Source organism: Malaclemys terrapin, chromosome 2 (assembly GCF_027887155.1).
Source record: "Malaclemys terrapin pileata isolate rMalTer1 chromosome 2, rMalTer1.hap1, whole genome shotgun sequence".
NCBI classification, from domain to species: Eukaryota; Metazoa; Chordata; order Testudines; family Emydidae; genus Malaclemys; species Malaclemys terrapin.
The window spans coordinates 62960118-62977901 of NC_071506.1; the positions used below are offsets into that span (position 1 = coordinate 62960118).

General features: G+C 38.7%; 1 protein-coding gene across 3 annotated transcripts in view; it reads right to left on the reverse strand.

The window, feature by feature from the left end:
• NKAIN3 (sodium/potassium transporting ATPase interacting 3) overlaps window positions 1-17784 on the reverse strand; it is a 512187-nt gene that overhangs the window by 39469 nt on the left and 454934 nt on the right. For all 3 annotated transcript variants that reach the window (XM_054021124.1, XM_054021123.1, XM_054021122.1), the window contains exon 5: window positions 208-268. In XM_054021124.1, the coding sequence (XP_053877099.1) occupies window positions 208-268 (61 nt within the window). The remainder of the gene's footprint in view (window positions 1-207; window positions 269-17784) is intronic.

A 17784-nucleotide genomic window follows, 5' to 3' on the forward strand; every position in this document is an offset into this window, starting at 1 on the left:
TGTGGTAGTTCACAAAATCCATCTAGGTGGGTTTTGCACACAAATATTCTATCATGAAAGTGTTTGCAGAAACAAAATTGTCTGTGTGCAAATGAAGGCTAAATTTTGCGAATTTGGTTCTTTGTCTCTATAGTTGTCTATTGCAAGACTAAGTCTCACCCCAGACATTGTAGCTCCAGAGATGAGTAGATGTGTATCAGTACTTACAGCTGTCCTCTTCTTCCATGAAAACACTGATCACGTAACAGGCATACACAAAACCAATCAACTGCATGAAAATAAGAGGAAAATTGTTAGTTAGAAAATGCGTAAAAAATACTCAATAAATACAGCTGCCAAGATTGTATTTCAAAAAAGTTTTTCTTTCATTTTCTTAATTTAAAAGCAGATTTCAACACGTGATCATACAAACACACATTGTACAAACCTTACCCATTAAACTTCACTGCCCTAGAAATCTATATTCTCTATTCTTGAGAAAATATACTGAGTATATAGATAATATAATCAAGTGTTCAACCTGTTTAATATGAAAGCCTTGTAGAAATGTTGGGGGTTACCCTCCTCTGGGATTTTTTTAAAAGATAATTGCCATCTAGTCCATTTCAAATATAAAATTGCTCTTCACACACATTTATGAGGACCCAGAATAAGCTGGGTGATAGACATTGTGTGAGGAACTCCCCCTGCCTGTACAGAAAAGAGAACATCAGTCATTTCTACATCACCATCCTTCTCCTTGAAGCCTCCAGAGGGCTCATGCAGGGTACTGGACTAGATGACCTCTCAAGGTCCCTTCCAGTCCTATGATTCTATGATTGTACGGCTCATGATACATACAAGAGAGGCATGGGGTCTACTTTTATCTCTTCACCAACCCTGTAGGGAACTCCTTGAGCTGTTACTGCAGCCTGTTGTAAGCCTTCACATGGGTCATTAAATCTGACCCTTAGCATTTCATTTATAGAATTAATACTTTTGTAGGCACTACTTGTGGATGATTTTTCATTAAAGCAATTTCAATCTTCAAACAACATTTAATCCAGAAAAACAGCTTGTTTCTCTGCCATCATCTCTCATATCTAGCGCTCCAGTTGGCCCAATGATAGAACACACATTGTACACTACATGACTGGTAAAATCAGGGTAAGGTACTTGTGACCTAATTTGCTATATTAATTTTTTTTGCAATGTTAAGGATGGGTATTTATGCCTAAAATATGCTATTATCTATAGGAAAGCTCTTGGGTATGATGTTATGTTCAAGTGACAGTAAGCCTGGCTGGTTCCCAATTATATAAGAGTTCATGATACCAAACCATTACTGGCACATTCAAACTGCCTTATAAAGGGTATAGAGTGTATACCTTATACTGACACCTGCTTAGCAAAAGCAGGAATATAAGAAGTCAAGTTTTGTACACAGCCACAGTACTACTAATAAACATTGTCTCTTCAGTTTGCACCATGTAAAAGACACAGGAATTCCCTGAAATTGTCTCTCTCTTGCTCCTCTCTCTATTTCCCCCCATCCCATTTCCCCAAGCAAACATACAGTGATACACATTTTGAGCTCAGATCCAAACCTGGTAGTTGTCTTCAACTTCAGAAAACAGAAGGTCAATGCACAAAAACATTAAGCACTTAGTGTACTAAGTCACTTTGCTACCGTCATAGGTGAGGGTTCATCAAAGTTATGTATTTTGTGCTACTGGATAATTACTTTAGCCTAAAAGCCTCCCCAAAACCCTTTATTTAATTGTTTGTTTGTTTTTTCCCTTGCACACAGGGCAAGTAGTGTTCTAGGACAGTCTCAGAAAAACTTTCGATTGCCAGAAGAACCTTAAGAGCAGTATCATGGTATTGCTAGTCCTGCACGGCTAGAAGTGGTCTCAGGGAAGTGCAGTCTGTCATGGCAGCATACCCATTGATTCCGAGATTTTTCACTCACCATGCCCACAATCACTGGTCCTCCCATATTTCTTAAACTCCATATCAGACCATGTCTAAGTCAAACTCCACATCTCACACACTGCATTCCGGTGAGTCAGTAATGAACCACGGTTTCTGCATGGTGGGGAAGGGTACTGGACTGCTGGAGAGTCTAGCTATTTTGTTTTGCCTTTTATAATAAGTTATTCTACAAGAAAAAGAAACAACTACACATTTACAGTTCTTTGGGAAATTAACTAGCGATGGTGAATTCAGAAGGTGCAGGTGATGATCATGGGTGTGCAGCGGAGCCTACACTACAATTTCCTCCATGTCTGGAAACCTCTGGTTGTGTTATACAAATTTCATTTATGGTGTGCTCATCAACTTCCCTTTGACTGTTGGCTATTCATTATTTGTGTTGTGTGATGTGGTCACCTAAGTCATTTGGTTTTATTTCTGCACCCTAAAATTGTTTGAATACGAGAATAATGACCAAAGGATGCTCAATAGCATGCATTTCCTGTACACACTTCCAGTAGAATAATCTTTTGTGGAAAAAATTGTGAAACTTGTGTGATTTGCAGACATTTCCATAAATAAGCTGTGATGTCTAGTTGTCAGAACAGTGAATAATATGACACTACAAATAACAAAAGACTTGCATCTGAAGAAGTGAGGTTCTTACCCATGAAAGCTTATGCTACCAATACTTCTGTTAGTCTTAAAGGTGCCACAGGACCCTCTGTTGCTTTTTACAGATTCAGACTAACATGGCTACCCCTCTGATACAAATAACAAAGCATTTTTGTATTATACAATCAGTTTTAATGAAAACTCTTCTACTTGTTATCCATGCCATTGTCATCTGCTGATTGGATTACTACAGTGCTATGTATGTGGGGGTGACTCTTGAAGACCACAGGTCCTGACTGACTAGTGTTCATCGTCAAACTCAGAAAAACTGTCATTGGCTATAAGCATCAGAACAGTAATATCATGTCACTTGGAAATTTCAGTTCCTGCAGAAGGTCGTTTGTTACTTGCTTAGAAGAACTTTTCATAGGAAACATGTTATTCTTTTGCCTTGATCTGCACTGCTGCCAATATTTTTCAGGTGCAATTCAAGGCATAGGCTTGGACCTAAACATTTTTAGATGATTTGGGACTTAGTTATAAGAGAGAATAGCACATTATGTATCCATCCATTGTCATGAAATGATCCCTATCCTTCCAACACAGCTCTGAGATTCCACAAAGTTCTATATTACACCTCTCTAATTCTTTGGTTGCAATGGCAAGCTTCCCTTCATACATGCTCCTCATATTTCATGTTCCTATTTTGATGATTCATTTATGAAGGCTCAGGTCATTCTTGTTCTTGGTGCTATCATCAGGCACTATACTTCCCCCAGGAGAGACAGTGGGATTACATTTATCTTATCCAAAGAGACATCAGAGTATGTGTCTGGATATAATCCAATGATAGAATCATTAAAATTGGCCTTCGGGTGAAGCCAATCGATGTGTCACTCATACAGGTATATGCCCCTACAACAGCAGTTTACAATGGTATGATTGATGAGTTTTATGAATGACCTAAAGAAACACTCACTGAAACACCAAAGATATCACCCTTCTATTTGGAGACTTTGTTGCAAATTTTAGAGCCTTTCGTCTGACCCAGTATGGCTGTTCTTATGTTCTTAATAAAGTAATCTCAACGACATGTTGGAGTCTAACTGAGTTTTTGGATCCCAGAGAACTGGATGAAATGTTCTCCCGGAACTGGATGAGGTGTTCTAGATAAACAAGTGGAATAGGTCTTGGTGGGAATCCTGAGTCATTACAAACATCATCTTCACCCAACATCCTAGACATTTATAAATGTGGAGGTCACCTGACAATATGACAAAGAACCAAATTGACTATGTAATGATGCAGCAATGCTGGAGATCAAGTTCCCAATGGTAAAGACTTTCCCGAGTACAGACTCAACTCAGCTGTAGGCCTCAAACATAAAACTAAAAATTAAGAACAAATGTGCTTATTTAGAAGGAGCTGTGTGGTAACTTATAACTGGGGAGGCGGGGGGAGGAAAACACGGGTCATAGCCCTTGGAGAGGAAGCAAAGGGCAGACAGTAGCCTTTTTAGACAACCTGACTTGCTGGAGATATCATAGTGAAAGACAAGGAGCAGTACAATTTTAAAATCCCCAGCCAGCAGGGAGAAAAGAAGGTCTTCACTTGGGAGAGGGAACTGCTGGGAGCCAGAAGCCTAAAGTATGTGTCCTTGGTTGACACAGAGGGGGAATACAGGTGCAGTTGCCCTGAACTGTGACAACCTGTGCTTTTTGTATAAATCTATGCTCTAGCTTTTAAACTTCCCTCACCCTGATAGAAATCCCAATTACACGTTATGTGTTCTTTAGGGACTATGTTTAAAATATACAACTTCTTCACAGTGCACTAAATGTCTGATTCTTTATCATGAGTGGGAGTAAGCAATCTCTTTATTTATATCTTACCAAAGTATGTAGTACAAGCATAATTTGGGGGGGACAGGGAAGATCTGGTGGCATACATCATAACTCCCCTCCCTTTAATGAACATCTTCCTGTTGATTGAATGAAAGAATGCACATTGTTTAAAAATAAAGCCACATACAACTAAAGAACTTCTTAACATTCTACTATAAGGCTCAGTTGGTCACCAGTGGACATTAAAGTTCAGTTGATAAATGATATGCCAGTAATTACAATCAGGTAACTGAAATTTACAGTACAATTAACAGGAAGTGATAAGGTGGAAACATACCATTATGCAGCCATTAGATCCAGATCCTTAAACAGATTATACCAGACACAATCTGAATATTATTACAAATGAATTTTCTCTTTATTGATGGGCACACTAATAAAATATTTATTCCAACAAATTACTTTTGCTATCTTGATTAACCCAACTGCTGTTTAATTAATAATGTTATGGTCATGCAAGCCCATCTAGCTGTCATGTTAATCACCAATTTGCATTGGGCTGATTGGTTTGCACCGCTTGGTTTCTCAATATCTTAACTGAAATAGTCCCTGTTGGCTATTTTCCTGGCACCAAATGACAGAGCGAAACCTGTGTTCCCCGATAACAAAAGAAAAGCCAATGCAAATTACCTAAAGGATTATTCTTATCTTGAATTTCAATAAAATGTTATGGTGGTTATTGAAGTAGTGAGATTGGAGGGGCCAAATTTTTAAAGGTATTTCTATCCGTGTTGCTGATGGCTCAGGATCAGAATCATAGAGCCTAATTCATCACCCTATGCAGTTAATGCAATTCTTTCCATTGACACCAATGGGCACTGGACCAGGTCTTTAGACTTAGCTCTCTGGAGCAGGAACCATTTCTTTCTAAGTGTTTCAATACCACCTAGCACAATAGGGCCATGATCTTGATTGGATTCTAAAGTAAGATAAATACTTATAGTTCTACTAAAGTATTGTTGGTTTGTAGCACACTCTTTTATGAATAGTCACTTCTAGGTCCTTTGCTAATCATTTAATCAAAATATTGCTTTGCTTCACATAGGCTAAAAATTTATGATTATTTTAAAAATTAAAACATTGGATTTTTTATTTAAATTGGCTTTTTAAAATTTAAATAAAATTATATATATTTTCTAACTAAAATTAGACTGTCAGAATTTCAAATTTATGTTAAGCCCTGAACCTACTATAATCTATTACAATAATTTAAACTAAATACAAAACAATAAAATTCAAACAATACATGTTTACTGTCAAGGTTTTAATGAGAGTCAAACCACTGAACTGATGGAAGTCACTGTTTAAGAACCTGGAACCAGAGTTTGATAAAGTGCGACACCAGATTTTGCCAGCAGGTGCAGAGAAAATATTGTCTTCATTTCAATTTATTCAACTAGTTCAGAGGTCAATGACTAGTTCATTCAGAACTGAGTAACCAATTGATATCTGAAAAAGCAGGAAAGCTTGTTTTCCTCTTCTAATCTATGAATAACAACTAGAAGTGAGAGGATGAGATCTACTAGTTCTAAAAACTTGAAGTATATGGTGGCCAGAAACAATCAGTTTAATTCAATCAATATAGATAATATTTCATTAGTTTAATAATCCATTACTTTTAAATGCAAAACAAGTTTTGATAAGCGTACCTTTTGTTTCTCATACACCCAGCACATTTAAGGTAGTTATATTTACCTAATACAAGGCATTTTAAATGCTGAGTTTATGTATTTTAATTGAATTCCAATTTCCATTCAAATGCAGCTTGACAACTCATGAGTAAAAAAAATGAATCATCTACTACAGTGTTTCCCAAACTTGGGATGCCACTTGTTAAGGGAAAGCCCCTGGTGGGGCGGGCCGTTTTGTTTACCTGCCACGTCCACAGGTTTGGCCGATCACGGCTCCCACTGGCCGTGGTTTGCTGCTCTAGGCCAATGGGAGCTGCTGGAAGCGGCGGCCAGTACGTCCCTCGGCCCACGCCGCTAGGTATGCTTTCTAACTAAAATTAGACTGTCAGAATTTCAAATTTATTATTTATTTATTTATTTATTATTTATTTATTATTATTATTATTATTTATCTTTTGTTATCGGGGAACACAGGTTTCGCTCTGTCATTTGGTGCCAGGAAAATGCCAACAGGGACTATTTCAGTTAAGATATTGAGAAACCAAGCGGTGCAAACCAATCAGCCCAATGCAAATTGGTGATTAACATGACAGCTAGATGGGCTTGCATGACCATAACATTATTAATTAAACAGCAGTTGGGTTAATCAAGATAGTTAGAAGGTATGCAGTGACCAGATAAATGGATTAGAAATGGATTTACAAAGGTGTTCATTAAAGGAATGGAATGGGGGTGGTGGTTGGGTACAGCAGGGAGACAGCCCCCCTTTCTTATAGCCTACCTTAACCCTTTTACGAAGGGGGGTGAATGGTAATGACCCAGCAATGAATTGGCTGGGGGTACCTGGATAGAAAAAGACGCGGATATGGCAGAACCCCCCAAGGTAATTATGGAATAAGCATGGGGTTACCTGCACTGTACACTTTTATCTACGGGTAGTCCCAGACATCTAATAATAAAGTTGCAACCTGATTAAATCTATATCAAATGTCTCCTGTCTTTCTTTCAGTATAGCCAGACAACCAGTGATTTAAATCACTTCAATTTAAATCAATCCCACCCTGCTTTGTCACCAGCAACTTGGAAACTTCTAGTCCATACACGTAATATGTGATTATTTCTTGACATATTTTGCATACTGCAATTCCATTGGATCAAAGTAAATATGTCACTATATACTGGATATTTTAAATAGCAGCTAAATTACTGGATTAAGCTCAAGGATTAATATGTTTAACCCAGTTTAGCCACTACATGCAGGTTTCCCAAAATCTAATCCCAAGTAACTGGGTTAAGCCAAATTTAATTAAGCCAAAGGTAGAGTCACTATAATCAAGTCAGACTTTTAAGATACCTCAAATAAGAACTGTATGAAAATGAAAAAGCCAAATTTGTGCTTTATTGTTCTTTGGGCAAACTTTTTTTGCACATTTCTAATCCTCCCAGTTCCTAATCTCATTGGAGATGGGTTTTCTTGACTGCTCTTTATGAAATGAATGGGCCTCAGTTGGCATCATCCATATACCTCCATCTATCTATGGTACCTCTGACCCTTTGGAGTGTGTACCTGGCAAACAGAATCTTCACTTACTGGGAGCTGTTTCTCTGTTTCCCTCTTTAATGCTAAACCCCATTCCCTAGAATGATCTCTCTTCCCATATCTCAGTTCTGCTCACATCTCTGCTTATCGTGCTACTCTCTTCAATCTGCCCCGTTTTTCCTTCCAGGTGAATAAATATTCATTCACTATCCTCTTAACCTAAAGAGAGTTTTCTGGAGTTTACAAGGCAAGGTTCAGTCCTTTGGAGAATGGTTTGCTTCAGCTCTAAAAACCATTAGTCAAGAATCATCTGACTTGGATTGTCTGTGTCTGTATTTGATGAGTTTAATGAAGAAGCATGTGTCTTTCAAGGACACCAGCAGCCATTGTAGGCCCAGATTTGACCTTCATTACACTATTAAAAATAATCTAGTTATGTCTTAACTATTCAAATTCAAACTCTGTTGCTCAGCAATAGTCTTGTGACACTGCACCCCATATTCTTCATAATGATATTATTATGATGTGAATATGACATAGTTATGATGCATTCTCTGCAAGATATGTGAGATATCATTTAAAAGTTTATGATTTGTTGATTATGATTATCCTATTTGTGTGCATGTATCATTTTTGTATCTGAAGTTAGGAACATTGACTATGTATCTGTATCTCAAATGTGTTTACACCTGAGGAATGCCCAGTAGACAAGATGCTCTCAGTCTAGATAGTGGTTGGGGAAGGGCCATTAGAGAGAACAAGAGGTCTTAGAAGAAGTTATCTCCCACCCAGTGAGCTTTCCTGATGACGCTACAGACAGCCTCCAACTTATGGCTGCTGTGACACCACAGGGATATGTGACCAGGTCACCTGGTGCTGGACTCCATTTTGGGATGTTAGTATTTTTCCACTGACTGGTGTGGGAATCAAGCTTTGAGACAAAGGGTTCCCGCCAGATAAGGTAGAGGAGTGACATCATCTTGATTCTTCACTGACTCTCCCACACCCAAGGAGACTCCTGGAAACACCTGAGGAACAAAGATGGAATTGGGGGAAGTGCTGGACTCAGACTAAAGGGATTTTTAGCCTGTGAATGGAACACCTAGGGATTCCAAGCTGTAAGCAAGTGCAGCTTCCCCTTAAGAATCTGCATCCTGCTTATATCATCATTTAGGGTGAGAATTTGATATTCATATCCAATCTATGGAGTGTATTAAGCTTAGATTGCATTTTTGTTTATTGCTCGGTAATCTGCTTGATCTGTTTGCTATACCTTATAATCACTTAAAATGTATCTTTTGTAGTTAATAAACTTGTTTTTGAGTTATCTAAAACCAGTGTGTGGGACTCATACAACCTATTTCTCTCCATGTTGAGGGATGGGGCGAATTTCATGAGCTTACGCTGTACAGTCCCTCGTGCAGTGTAAGATGGTAAAATTTTGAGTTTATACTCCAGAGAGGGTGCGTGCCTTAGGAACTGGGAGGTGCCCTAGCTGGAGCCTTCCCATGCAGTAGCCGGTCAGAGCATCTGCATGTAACTGCAGCTGGGTGTGTCCCTACCTGTATGTGTGCTGGTGAAAGTGCAGACTGAAGCCTGGAGAGAGCTTGGCAGCTTGTCACAGGAGTACAGTGTAAAAAGGAGCCCAGGCTGGTGGGTCAGGGAGGCTCAGTAGTACCCTAGTTCCAGGTGGCAGCCCGGGGGGAACCCATCACATGTCTCCATTTTGGCATGGTAACAAACATAACGTGAAAGATTCTGCTTTTGTTTGGCATCATCACTTAACAGCAAAAAGCCAGAGTATAGTTTTAAACCACTGTGTGTGTGTGTGTGTGTGTTGTGCACACATGTAAGATGTGGGGAAGTAGCAAAGATGCAAGCTTGATTCCTCCAGAAGCACTGGCGGGTATTCTCACAGCAGTGGTGTCACTATGCTTTTTAACCAAGTGCAATGCGTGCTCTGCTTCCTGGCCAGTGCAGAAGGCAGATGGAGCTATGGCCTTAGCCTTGCTCCTCTGCTCCCCTAATAAGTTTTCTAGGACCCCACTGGCATTAAACCAGTTCTTCTATGCTGCAAGCACAAGGACTGAGGCAGTGCCTGGGCCTTGGTCGTAAGTGTAAAAGTTTGGGGGATTTTGTTCATCTGTTCCCAAGGTTAGACACAACCTAGCTCAAAGTGAACACACTTATGTTTAAATCAGCCCTGATACAAATACACAGAATGGGACTCTCCTAGTCAGGACTATTTATTACATATATTACAATAGCGCTTAGAGACACCAGTCTGGAATAGAACCTCATTGTTTTGGGCACTGTACTAATCTGTAAAAAAGCCTTTGCTCCTAGGAGCTCACAATCTCCGGAAACAAAAGCCAGGAGGATAGATTTTTTTAAGTTACATTTGTTTTTATATTTTGTGACAAACATTTTTTTTTTTTAAAAGGTGTCACAGCCTGATGGTCTCTCTGTACAAGCAGCTTCCAAAATGGAAATAGTAAAGTGAGAAACCTTGAAGAGAAACATATTGCAGTAAGCAGTCAAAACTGTATTATATCACACTAGTCTGGATTTTATCTTGATTAATATTGGCAGAAATAAGATATTTTCTAAATCTTTACTACTGGGATCTAACAAACTCTGCATAAAGAGCAGAAATGGCCAGTTTTCATGTGTCATCCTACCAATCAACTTATTTTGCCATTAATGTTTTGTAATGAGCTCCAAAGAGAGCAGTAAAGCCTTTTTATTTATTTAAGATCTTGAAATCCCGCCCCCCAAAATCCACTGTGAAATAGATTCAGACTCATATGAACTCTAGTCTCTGTAGAGGGATAGCTCAGTGATTTGCGCATTGGCCTGTTAAACCCAGCGTTATGAGCTCAATCCTTGAGGGGGCCATTTAGGGATCTGGGTCAAAAATCTGTCTGGGGATTGGTCCTGCTTTGAGCAGGGGGTTGGATTAGATGACCTCCTGTGGTCCCTTCCAACCCTGATATTCTATGATTCATGACAAGTGCTGTCACACTGTGTGTTGCTCTACTGTTGTTGACTTGAAAACCAAATGTAAAATATATTTTTTAATAGGAAAAAAATCCATTTTGTAATTTAAAAAAATATGTAGACATGTAGAAGGCAGGGAATGTACTCAGGATGTGTGTGTGTGTGAGAGAGTGCATGTGCACATGTGTGTCCATCAATGAATGTATATGTGTGTCCAACGATGAATATAAGGACATATAAGGACTGTGGACTGGACCCACTGAGAATGGCAGGGGTTATAATTTCACCTACTGCCAAACAGCCAGAACAAGTGACCAGGAAAGTTAACTGAAGAAAAGGGCCAGGATTAAGCCACTTCAAAATTTTAAATAAAATAATTTTAAATAAAAAAGGAAAGAAGATTCATTCTCAAAGGTGTGTACCTGTATGCTAAAACTGAGTGATGAAGTGCATCTGAAACACATTTACACATAACAGCAAACTTTATATTAACTCTAAAGAGATTTGGGGTTGGAGCCTTGATTTTATGCTACTTTTACTTCATGACTATTGTTAATTATCCCATGAGAGATTCAAGATCTCCTCTCAAAACTTGTCATTCATGACAATCTTGCCATAGCCATGATGAAACTTTGTGTATATTTTTAAATATCTTGAGCTATGAACAATTGAACGTATCCCCTTAAAATTCATTTACATAGCACTGCTTATATGTATGGCACTTCACAGCAGTGGAAAGTACCATGCAGATTACTGGGCCTTACTCAGAAGCCCTTATGAGTCTAAAGGCATAAAAGAAAACAAACCGAACAAACGCAGGACAGAAAACAGAGTGGAGTATGGAAATAGAATCTTGTGAATTATACCCCTAAAGAACATTATCCTGTCTAAAGCTTTACTTCTGCTATTTCCTTCCTTACATCTTCTGAATTTGACATGAGTTAAATTCAGGCTTTAGGGGCACTGTCTCCCTGTTTCAATAGTGTGACCAGACCCCCCATCCCCAGTCATCTTGGTCTAGCTTTGCCATGTACAGTTGTGATAAAGAGCTTCCTGTAGGCTACAATGAAGCTGTGTTCAGATGGGCTTTGCAACAGATCTAAGAAGTAGGGGTGACAGGAAATTAAGGTAGGTAAGATCATTTATTATAGCTGGAGGAGAGAAAGAGCAAAGATGGTAGGTGTTTTTATTTTTATATATAAATATAAAAAATATATATAAGGTATATATATATATATATATATATATATATATATATATATATATATATATATATATATATACCTGTCAGCGGGTAGTTAATTCCACTTAGGTATTCTCTCTGTAGTGCTGGGAGTTGAGGACTGCTTGCAGAAAATACCATGCATATCAATTGCTGTGCATTTTTAAGTGCTGGTCCTGTGCATGTTGTTATTAACTCCTATACTCTTTTTGTTTCCCCAGTAAATGAAGAATTGTATTGATGGTCCAATTTCTCCACACCCAGATCATAACCATGGCCACCAGCATGTGAGCTAAGAAATTACTTTCTTTAACTGTGTGAGCATATAAACTGCCATCTGCGGTTGGTTTATTGCCCCAATTAACCAAATGGCCTTTTCCCCTGTGGCAGCTGCTGTTTCCTACTAGTGAAAAGGGCAGGACGCAGAAGCCTATGAGTGGGGCTTGGGCAGATTAAATTTTTATTGGTAAATGTCAGTAAACGTTGATTTCACTGTACACATGCAAATGGATGAAAAAATATTTCCGTCGACAATAACTGAAATGTGCAGATAGGCAAAGTAAGAAAAATGCTGCTTGAGAACTTAGTAGAGTTGGATTTGAGGCTATTTACTTTTTATATTTTGACATGTGATGTTGACAATTTGTGTTTTAACAGTTATAAAGCTTTAATTTTTGGATCTCCACATCTCCTGTCATTAAATCATTGTCTGCCCCCTCATCATGTCCCTCAAAGTTAAATTGATAAACATTGAAAAAGAGTTTTAAAATAAACATATCAATAACATCTGTCAAAATGATATTTAAACAATCAAATGTTGCCATGTCTGTGTATGAGAATGCTGCCAAGGTTTGTTGTAGCTTGGTTAGGATTGAGGATTCTCTCACAGGAATAGCTGTGAGAAAGATTCAGTCTCTTGCTGAAGTATAATTACTAGTTACTACTTATTTCTTCCCACTTTGCTATGCCAGAGGGCTATTTAAAAAAAAAAAATCCTGCTTTTCCTTGGATAAGAGTCTGATAAGAGATTTTAAGGCCAGATGGGATCATTAAATCCGCTAATCTGAACTCCTATGTAACACAGGCCAGAGAACTTCATCCAGTTACTCCTGTATTGAGCTCATGATGCTGCTTCCCACAAACCCAGCATCACACATTGCTGATCCCACCTTGAGTAATTTTGATTATCATTCCATTTTGTTGGAAGTAACATATTCCACAGCTCACAGTGGAATTATCCAGAGCACTGCCATTTGATGATATGATGCCAACAGTTCAATATGTAGATATTTATTCTTCAGTATAAAAACTTCTCCATCCATGGTACATCAAAAAGGATGAATGCTATAATGGTATCATTTCCATTTATTTATGGAGATAGGCAGACTAAGTTTCATTTCTAAAGATTCACTTCAGTCAATAATAATTTCTTTTTATTGACACTTTTATCAAGCTTAATGCACCATGTAAACACTACCCAACTAAACTTACTACATCTCTGTGAGGCAGCTACTAATACGCATTTTACAGAAAGAGAGTGTATTTTTACCTCTGCCACCAACTCACGCTGACTTAACTTCCACACAGTTTACCTGACTCCTGACTTCTAGTTCCCCTTCCTTAACCACTAGCCTATACTCCCTCATAGTACTTTTTAAATAAATCAGCTATTAATAGCTGAGAGAGTTGTAATTTGTCTGGGGGAACCCATGGCTGTGAGTTACTTTGTTACCACTTTCTTCCAGTGTGTGGCAGGGCAGGGGTAAAAACCCCTTTAAAGCCCTGCCAAAATGCTGGCTGCAGCGAGCTCTCTGGCCAGGAGGCCAGGTGTAGAGATACAGGTACTCAGCAGGGGGCCCAGCTGCAAGCCCTGAGGGCTGGCTCAGAGGAACATGCTGAGCTAAGTAGTGACAGCTGGGCTGGGGCAGGAGAGGGCTGTAAAGGCCCTGGGCAAGCCTCAGTGGGGAGGCTAGCCTGGGAGGAGACAGGAGGGCAGCATCACTGTCTCCTTACCAGCAAGGAAGCCTCAAGGGCCAGGAGACCCTGAGGCAGGTCTGTGGGGGCACTAACTGTTGGGGGATCTGGGAACTGCACAAGCACTGTAAATAAAGACACTTGGATGATCCAGCAAAAGAAGGCTCTTTATTATACCAGCCTAAACACAGGATGCAGGCACAAAAGTGGGACAGCCTGCGCTGACTCTGTGACACAGTGTAAGGGAGTCTTGTCTGTATTAGCTGAATGTTAGCTCCCTAACACAACCAGCCTGTCAGCCACACAAACACTCTCTTCTGGGCTACCTTGCAGGTTGACAACAGATGCACCCCATTCCCAGTATCCCTTCAAAGTGTCCCCCTGTGATATCCAGTCCCTAATCACTGGATATACACAGAAATGCCAGATCCTCTATTCCAAAAGGAACAGTTTACCATGGTTTACTATTTTCACCTTTGAGCACCGCTCCTGTATGCTGCACAGCGCTGAGTTCAATTATAAAATAAAAGGAAATTGAGGAAAGAATGGAGATTCAAATAAAAACAAGTGTGAGTGATGAGAACAAATTGTTACCTAGACAACAACATCATAACATGTATTCTAAAGCCTAAACATAACTAACAAGTTTATCCTCCTGTCTAAAGAAGTCTATCTCACACAAAGTTCTCTCCAGCATTTTCATCCACGCCTGGTTGAGATCTAGGGTGACAAGATAGCAAGTGTGAAAAATCAGGATGGGGGCGGGGGTGGTAATAGGAGCTTATATAAGAAAAAGCCCCAAATATTGGGATTGTCCCTATAAAATAAGGACATCTGGTCACCCTATGGAGATCCCTTTTTTGTGACGCAAACTCACTGTCTTTTTACTTCCTAGGTGAAGGACGCCAGAGTGTCTCTTTGCATTCTTAAATATACCAGAACAGACCTTTGATGTTCACCTCAAGATAGGGTTTTCCCTCTCCGCTGTTTACCTCTCCCTGTTAGTTTCTTTTTCAAGTTTCTCCTAGCTCTTTATTAGCATTTGACTTAAAATGCTAATAGACTCCTATTGTATGACATACAATACACAATGGTATCCTCTCCCCCCTCCCTTACACCCCCTCCCTGCCACCTGGAGGAATTTGTCTCAAGACACAGTACCTTTGAGTGACTGTTTTTAACTACACACCCAGAGAACCTATTTTTTAGTATTTATACGCAACTCTTCACCTATTCTCCATACATACATCTTGCAATGGTTATGAGGACCAATGTGACATATGCTTTCATTAGAGACCTTGTGTGTCCTTCTTTTGGTGAACCCAGAGGATCCCTGTACCCCTGTATGTCTGAGGGTTCTCTGCCAGTTGGCATCCAGAGGTTCTTGGGTCACGAGAGTACAGTGTTATTCTAGGTGATACTATTAGAAGCATGGCCTGAAAACTGTGGAAAGCAAATGCAAAGCTAACACTATCAATGAGTATGCTAACCTCAGAGTACATCTCAGAGAAAAAAAGAAAAGAAAGTGCAAGGCAGCGTATTAACTTATGTTAGAAAATGTTCTATGATCTAATGAACTGTGAAGTAAGATTTATCTCTGCATTTACCCAGGCAACTCTTATTAGCCCCCTAGTGAAACACTCAAATAGGATTTTCAGGAAATGTGGGCACAAAAATGTACTTCAAAAAGAAGCTCCATAACCTGAAAGACACGCACCAGCTTAGTTCCAGTAGTAATTAAATCACACACAAAAATATGTTCCAATAATACTAAATAGCTGATTTAAGTTCACAAGAGTATGAAAATTCATGTAAGGCAGCATGAATGATCACAAATTGTTTGAAAACCTGCCACATTTACTCAACACTGAGAAGTAGTTTCAGTCTAACTCTGAGGTTCCTTGTTTTTGTGGGTCTGTAACAACTACATATTATTTTAAAAAGATTTGTGTAGTTCAATTTCCTTTTAAAAATAATAATATTAAATCTTGACAACAACAAAAACTTACAAAGCACTGTTAAGATGCACTCCTTTTAGGGACATGTTAAGATAATTTTAGCCAACTTTTTTTACATGTGCACTTTCTTATAGAATCATAATATATAATAAAAGGCTTTCCATTACAAGAATGACATTCTTAACAATGACACCCCCTTCTACTGCTAAGCTCTTATTCACACCTCCCCAAAACAATAACCCCCCCCCAAAACAAGCAAAAACAACCCAAAAACCCTACTCTAAGAGAATTTTGACCTCAGAGAGGGAGACGTGTCAGAGACTCTATGAAGTACACTAGGAACTTTGCTATTGATTTTATAGGAAAGGTGCACAGATATTACAGTGGTATGCTGCTATATTAAAACCTCAGCTAGACAGAGAGAGGAAACTCCAGCTAGATTATTTTGCCCCATCCCCAAACCTCCTTACACCCGCCAGAATATTAATCTGATAACCCACTACAATTTATCACATGAATTATATAGGTTTCAGAGTAGCAGCCGTGTTAGTCTATATCCGCAAAAAGAACAGGAGTACAAATTTGTTAGTCTCTAAGATGCCACAAGTACTCCTGTTCTCTTTATGAATTATATACAATCACATATATATATATATGTAAATCTGGCATACTAAAAATGAGGAACGAATAGTCCAATTTTGAGCCAAAATAGGACTCAATCTTGCCCTCTGACAGAAACAAATATTATCACCCAAAATGTGGAGTTATTTGTATATTTGATGGGTGGCTTGGCAACCTCTTCATGCTACTGTAACACCCTAAAACTTATGCATAATAAAATATATCCTATATACGTATTGTAAGTTAATTTTGAAAAGTTTTCATAGAATAGTTTGCATTATTATCCATTTCTAATGTCCACTGTATTTTCTCTCACATTGGATAATATGGCATAATTCTTTTCAACATCCCCGACACAGCATCTGCCCACACAGACGGAAAAATATACGCATGCTTTGTGAAGTGCCCTGACATGAGATGTGAAAAACAAGGCTTCCTTAAAAATAGCAATGTTATCTGTTTGCCCAGGTATTCCCTGTTAAACTGTGTACTGAAAGACTTTGTGCTTGGTTCCCACTGGGAAGAAAAGCTATCAAGAGTTGCAATGAAGCAGTGCTTTCTGTCAGGCTGCACTGCCTAATGAGTTTCAGAGGCTGCCTCTAGGTCCTATATAACCCAGCGTGATTTCTTACACCACTTTTCAACAGCACAATTTATAAGCTTACAGAACATCATTGCCTTATGCTAAGTTCATAGTAACTCACAAATGGCTTCATGTCCAGTTTCCTTCTGACTGCCAGTAATGCCTCATACCTGGAGCTGGACCTCACTGTAGTGCATCCTTGGTTCCATAATTCCAATGAAGACTTTACTTCACAGTCCAACCACAATGTGGAACCAGCCCTTTAAGGGAGATTAGTATTGCAGAGAATCAAGAGAATCAATAGGGTCTTCTGCTATGTGCACACTTTCTGTTGCTCACAAGTATGGTTGGCAGCTTTTTTAAATAATTTCAATGGATAATATCAGTGTTTGTTTTTAAGCATTTTTTTCTATTTACATTTTCACAGTTGGGCAACATTATGGGTTTTAAGCATTTTTTCAATTTTCATCAATTTAATTTTTCTCAATTTACTAGGGATGGGTCAGACAAGAGGATGAAGGGTCAGAAAATAATTATGTAATGATTGTAGACACTGAGATTCAAAAAGGTAAAGCTGTATAGCCATTAAAATATGAATTGTGAACATCACATGTCAAAACATACAAAGGAAATATCCTCAAATCAAACTCCAAGAAGTTCTCAAGCAGCATTTTCTTATTTTGGCTATCCGTAAAATTTGATAATTATTAATGGAAATATTTTTGTTGGTTTGTGTGCATATGGTTAAATCAACATTTACCATTAAAAATCTAATCCTTCCAA